Source organism: Octodon degus, unplaced genomic scaffold, assembly GCF_000260255.1.
Source record: "Octodon degus isolate 3935 unplaced genomic scaffold, OctDeg1.0 scaffold00062, whole genome shotgun sequence".
NCBI classification, from domain to species: Eukaryota; Metazoa; Chordata; class Mammalia; order Rodentia; family Octodontidae; genus Octodon; species Octodon degus.
Genome location: NW_004524638.1, coordinates 9,564,610 through 9,571,305, shown reverse-complemented (window position 1 = coordinate 9,571,305; position 6,696 = coordinate 9,564,610). Strand labels below are relative to the sequence as shown.

The window sequence follows — 6,696 nt, the reverse complement described above, 5'->3', positions numbered from 1 at the left end:
TCTTCCAGCCCTGGCATGCTGGTGCACACCTGTAATCCCAGCGCTGGGGAGGCTAAAAATAGGATTACTACAAGTCTGAGCTGCATAGTGAAACCCTGTACCAAATACATTAAAAAAAAAAAAAAAAATTAAAACCACCATTGTACAGAGAATTGACAAATAATACAGACTGATTATACTTATAAATCATGTAAGGCACTAACATCCACAATACATAAAGCAATCCTAAAACCCAAAATGTAACAACAAAGAAGCAAGCCAATTAAAAACTGGTTGAAAGACTTAAGCAGATGTTTCTCCAAGAAGACATGGTAGTGGTCAGTAACCACAGGAAATGACAATGTCACACAGGAGATGAAGGCAGGGGATCGCAAGTTCAAGGCCACCCTGGGCAACTGAGCAAGACAATTGTCTCAACATAAAATTGGGCTGGTGAATCACATAGCCAGAACTGCGTATTAAACACAAGGCCCTGGATTTACCCTCAGTACTGCAGAACAAACCAACAAAACACAGAATGACCGTGACTCAGGAGTTCCAAATCTAGCCTTGGCAACTTAGCAAGACTGCCTCAAAATAAAAACTAAATAGGGCCAAAGAACATAGCTCAGTGTGAAGACCATGGGCTTAAATGCCAATACTACAAAACAACAAAAATATCCTCAAATACTCGTATGCCAGTACTCAATGGAGCATTATTTAAAGCAGGCAAAAGGTGGACACAACTCGTGTTCGTCAACAAATAAGTGGGACTCAAGATACTGTGAGTATATGCACAATGCAGTATAATTCAACTATTTCAACAATTCTACTATATGCTACAGCATGAATGATCTTGCCAACACGCTAAATGAAATAAGCCAGATATAAAAGGACAAACACTGCACGAGCCTGTTTATTTGAAATATCAGGAATAGGCAACTTCATAGAGACAGAAAATAGGTTAGAGGTTATCGGGGCTGGCGAGAATGGGAAATTATTGCTTAATGGCTCTAAGTTTCTGTTTGGGGTGAAACAAATTTTTGGAAATGGTGATCATTGTGCAATGCTGTGAATATAATTTCATGGAACTAAGTTGTATAGTTAAAGTGGGTATAATGGCAAATTTTATGTTATACCACAATTTTTAAAACTGTGTTAATAAAATGGAAAAAAGTCACTGAAAACTACTATTCACTGCTTTTATTTTGTATTCAAGGACACAATCAACCAGGAGAGAAAGGTTCTCTTGCTCTGTCAAATAAATATATTTAAAAGCTAGCAAACATCAGAGCAGAATTTTATCAACCCTATAAAAGATGGGAAAATGTTATTAGTATTGTAGTTATTTACAGCTATACAGTTAACATATTGCAAGGGAAACACAATATAAATATACTCGAACAATATAAATATATTCCAATACTTGACATTTCAAATTTTGAAAACACTGAAATTACTGTCAAACAAAACTCAGACCACATTAGCAATGGTTTAAAAAAGGGAGCAATTTAATTGTTATAATACAGAGTGCCTTAAGAAGTTCTTAAACATGTAAAAGAAGAGTTTAGTGCATTCAATTGTTACAGTCTTTACATTGCTTCTTTTTTAAAAAAGTTAACAGTAGTATGAAAAAAGCCACCCACAAAGCCAACTGTCTGAGTAAAGAATCAGCTAAATTGCAGCATTTGAGAATTACTAATAAAGCTATAGTTAAAAAATAAAGTTTATAAAAATGAAAGCAGCATGCATATTCAAGGCTTTTTCATAATATTTTCATTAGCTGACAAACATTTAACCAAGAGCTTAATATTTATTATTCATTAAATTAGAGAAAATAAACTGGCCAAACCCACTACATGTGATCAGAAAAACATTTTAATTTCCAACGCTCATTAAACTGAACATTTCTTCTATGAAGAAAGTACACTTAGCAAAATGGTCCTATGGTCACATAGAAAGGGTCCTTCTCAACATGAATGAACAGCACCGATCTTTACAAAGTTTTAAATTAGTATGAACTCTCAGTCTCCCACTGTAGAAAGAGTTAACAGTTAAACACACCCATGATTCATAAGTGAAAAACTAACTTTTAACTCACTGCAATCAGTTCAGAATTTTTTTTCTCTATTCACTGAAATTGTTACACAAGGTAGAATTTCACCAAAAGATAGTTCTTGAAAATTCTGATCTCATACTTCTACAAACATTTCTGATTTCCACATGATTGTAAGAAAACACTATGATATTTAACCATGATTTTTTTTCACATTTTTTGGTACAGTATTTATTTTAGTTTTATTCTATTCAACTTCTTATAGTAGTTCCTTTTCCTTCTTCGGTATTATCTTCAGTTTAATAATAAGCAAAACAACTTCTAATGAAAAAGTAACAGAAGTATTACAAATGGAAACAGTGGTATCGTGAGTGTTCCATGAAAGATCCAATCATTAAGGGCCACTTACTGCCCCAACATGGGTGAATAGGCTATTTTTATGCTTGAAATTGTTTAGGCTCATGTACAACTTTAAATCTTGCTACAAGGCCTGATAAATAAGACACAGAAAGAAACCAAGGATTGGAGATTTTTTTCCCCACTTCTAACTTTTTTGTCTTTTTGAGACAGGGTCTCACAATGCAATTCCGGTTGGCCTTGATTTCACTTTGTAGCCCAGGCTGGTCTCGAACTTCAACGATCCTCCTGCCTCCGCCTCCCGAGTGCTGGGATTACAGGCGTGTACTACCACACCCAGCCATCTAACTTTTTAAAATGTTTGGTCACTCAAAGCTGTAAGTTTAATCACATATCAAAGAATACAGGCAATAGCCCATCTTACCAGACACATACTGGTAACCTGGACTAAATATGAGGACAAGCTCTAGTGGTCATTAAACCCCTTCAGAAAGTCCAAAGTTCAGAATGTCTCCATTATAACAGAATAAAAATGTACTGTATTAAAATTTGAATTTTTACAAGTTGTTTTTTAATTACTGTTCTATTTACATTGCAGAACTTCCATCAGCTGCAGTAGTTTAACTTTGGCACAACATTGAGTTCCATTTCTTTTGGATACTGGATCCTGTTTTTTGAGAGTTTGTATTCCCCAAAACATTTTCAGTGTTATCGAAGATTGGGCCCATTCACAGTAAATCAGATATGTTGAATTGATTCTCCTTCAAAATTTTAAGCAGCTATAAAAGAAAAACATAAAATCCCCTGAAAATTTAAAGAAAATCATTTTCTAATTTTTACTACCCTACAACAAAAAGCATCAATTAGCTATGAAAATACATGTCTTCTTTCAATACTGAGTTCATCTCCCACACATCTCATATAATCCACTAGACTTCTGGGCAATTCTTATTATAGATGCTCATTATGGGCCAAATTTGTTTATGCCATTTATCTCCTCTCTCTAATCACTGATAAAAATATTAGTATGAAGTATATACTTCATTGTCAGAATTTGTTATTTACAAATAATAAAATCTAGAGACCATTTTTTTTTCTGTTTTAGGGAAGGGTCTACAGGGTGTTCAGGGTCTTATTACTAGATGGGATTCCTAGTGATCTGCTTATTTACAGCCTCCCAAGAGTAGGGATTACAGGTGTGCACCACCATGCCCAGTCTCAATTGCTGTCTCAGTGTGTCCCAGGGGTGGGGCTAGCAAGGCAGGCCCCGGGGATTGAACTCCTGGCCCCTGTGCCTGCTTGCAGGCTCATTAATCCACTGAGCTATTTGGCTAGCCCTATTTTTTTTTGGTCGAACTGGGGTTTGAACTCAGACCCTTGCGCTTGCCAGGGAAGCACTTATTCCACTGAGCCATCTCCCTGGCCCCTATTTTTTCTTATTTATATACAAAGCTGGCACATGCCAGAGACATGTATGTACTATACTTCCTACAATATTTTTGTGAAGATTTTGAATACTTTTTTTTGTAAATTGAGCCATATTTAAATGAATAAATAACTTTTTTTGAATAACTTTTTATTGGAAACCTAGGGTGAGTCCACTTATAAGTGAAAAATTATTTTATTAAACCAATGATGAAAGACATGAATCCATGTGTTTTATAATTTTAGACTTTTATGTATTTTAAAAACAAAGCATGCATTTATCTATGTGGGAAAATGCAGGTTACAAATATATTTTTTGAAAACTGTACCTTTATGTGAATTCTTAGCATAATTAATACCTAAGTGCTAATATAAAATGTATGAATTACCACACAAATTTAAAGTAAGATCAAAGTAAAGCATACAGAAAAGTTCATATTATTCTCAGAAGATGACAACTCCTCAGAAAAATCGCTAGAGAGCCTAATAATTCAGTGCAGCAACAAATTTGTTGATTTAATCTTGGTTGAGTTTATGTTCTTGTGTTTAGCAATTTTAAAAAAATGCTTGTTAGGGCTGGTGAGATGGCTCAGTGGTCTAAAGCACCTACTTAGAACAAGCTTAGCAAAGCACAGGGACCGCGGTTCAATCCCCCAGCACCACATGCCAGCCAGCCCCGCCCCCTGGTGGACTGAGCTGGCCACACACACACACAAATAAATAAAATTTTAAAAAAAAATGCTCGTTAAAAATATTTTATGCGAGGGTCAGGGAGATGGCTCAGTGGAATAAGTGCTTCCCCAGCAAGCACAAAGGTCTGAGTTCAATCCCTGGTCCCGCAAAAATAAATAAATAAATAAATAAAATTTTATGCATCTGGGTCAGAACCAAGTCTGTCCTGAAGTCTTCTGGCATGAAGACGCGGAGGACTGCATAGCAAGGGAAAGCTATACGAACCTGCTTAGCTTGTGACTTGCAGGGATTACATTATGCTCTATTAATGTGGAATGAAATTTATACTACTTATTAAAACAGGTACATTTTTAGTTCATCTGTTTTCCTGCCTTTAAATAAAAGTTAATGAAAAGGAACCCTGAAAAATACTGCTAGGCAATAATAAGGACAGCGCCTGGTATGCATATTAAAGTCTTTATAGATAATTGTTAAAATAAACTAGGAAGAAGACATGAGGGAAGAAGTACTGTGTAGAATAAGGCTGTATAAAAATAAAGCATGAGTTAGAAATGTAGAAAGCCAAGCAAACAAATATACTCATGCCAAACAAGGATGACAGCCACGTTTCCTTTCCTTCTTTACTGACTGAGAACACAGTGATTTCTGGCAACAGGGTACTATTTGAACTACAGACAGACATTTTATGACAACTATGTTTTTTTCAAAACATTGTATTTTCATCCTAGAATACTCCTAAAACAAAGACATGAAGAGTAAAACATGTTACTGAACTCCCCATTAAGTATTGAAGTCCTAACTCCAAATTAGGTATCTGATTTGTGATGATAAAACTATAATTATAATAAAAGAATTAAGATTTAAGGAATACACAAAAATCTTTCCAATTTAAACCATATTTGTTTGTACTTTTAAGACTATAGTTTTTTTTTTTTTTAACCAAACACAATAAACATTCTTTTAGCTGAACATAATACACTAACATCAGGTTTGTTTTGTGTCAAAGAATGAGTTTTTAAAAATGTATTTGGTGGGCTGGAGAGATGGCTCAGTGGTCTAAAGCACCTACTTAGAACAAGCTTGGCAAGGCATCAGGGACCACGGTTCAATCCCCCAGCACCACATGCCAGCCAGCCGCGCCCCCTGGTGGGCTGAGCTGGCCCACACACACACACACCACTCTCTCTCTCTCTCTCTCTCTCTCTCTCTCTCTCTCATAAATAAATAAAATTAAAAAAAAAGAAATACAATAAAAATGTATTTGGTACAAGGTCTCACTACACAGCTCAGACTTGCAGTGATCCTCCTGTTTTCAGCCTCCCCAGCGCTGGATTACAGGCATGCGCCACCATGGCCAGCTCAGCATGTGTGGGGGTGTGGCCTGCATTGTCCCCACCCCCATTTACCTAAGCAGGTGCTTAGTCCACTGAGCTATCTTACCAGCCCTTGAAATGGTACTTTCGGCAACTGAGTTAATATCATATCTATTATTTGCCTTTTGATTTCTAAAACAATAATCTGCATGGCAGTTTTCAAAAACAGATGCCACCTAAGCAAATATGAATTTATGCTTTAACCCGTTTGTGACAAAGGTTGTTAATTTTTAAAATTTTGGCATGAAATTTATGTTACCTATAAAAATTCAAAAATTCACTCCTTTTAGGCCTACTGTGCCAAAAATAAATAGAAAAATACATTATAAAAACAAGTTTTGGGGACAACATGAAGGTGAAAAAAAAGTATCTATTTTCACCTACTTTCTTAAAAGTGAGAGGAGGCCTGCCCCTTAGCTCAGTTCAGTGGCTGTTTCAATCAAGCAGTCAGGCTCAGGTTGCTGTGGTTCATCCCAACAACTCAAGCCAGCCAAACCTGCCCTTAAGGCATTTGAAGAAAAAAAAAAAAACACCTCATAGGGCCGGGGAGATGGCTCAGTGGAACAAGCACTTGCCTGGCAAGTGCAAGGGCCTGAGTTCAATCCCCAGTTCCGCAAAAAAAAAAAAAAAAAAGTGAGAAAACCACACCCCTTCTGTCTCTCTTTGGTATATTTTTTCCCCTTCTTCCTAGTTTTTTCCCTTAAATATGTGAAAAAATGAAGCCTCAGTGAAAAAAACATTGTGAGAAACACATTTTGTCTTTAGTTTGTGTTTGTCTCTATCTTCTTTCTTACAAAGTAGGTAATTATCCCT

General features: G+C 36.0%; 1 protein-coding gene across 4 annotated transcripts in view; it reads right to left on the bottom strand.

Annotated features, from left to right (window-relative positions):
• Positions 1 to 2,682: 2,682 nt before the first annotated feature.
• Zhx1 (zinc fingers and homeoboxes 1) overlaps positions 2,683 to 6,696 on the bottom strand; it is a 25,158-nt gene continuing 21,144 nt past the window's right edge. For all 4 annotated transcript variants that reach the window (XM_004634462.3, XM_023718761.1, XM_023718759.1 and 1 more), the window contains exon 3: positions 2,683 to 3,177. In XM_004634462.3, coding sequence (XP_004634519.2) covers positions 3,172 to 3,177 — 6 coding nt within the window. In that variant the 3' untranslated portion in view covers positions 2,683 to 3,171. The remainder of the gene's footprint in view (positions 3,178 to 6,696) is intronic.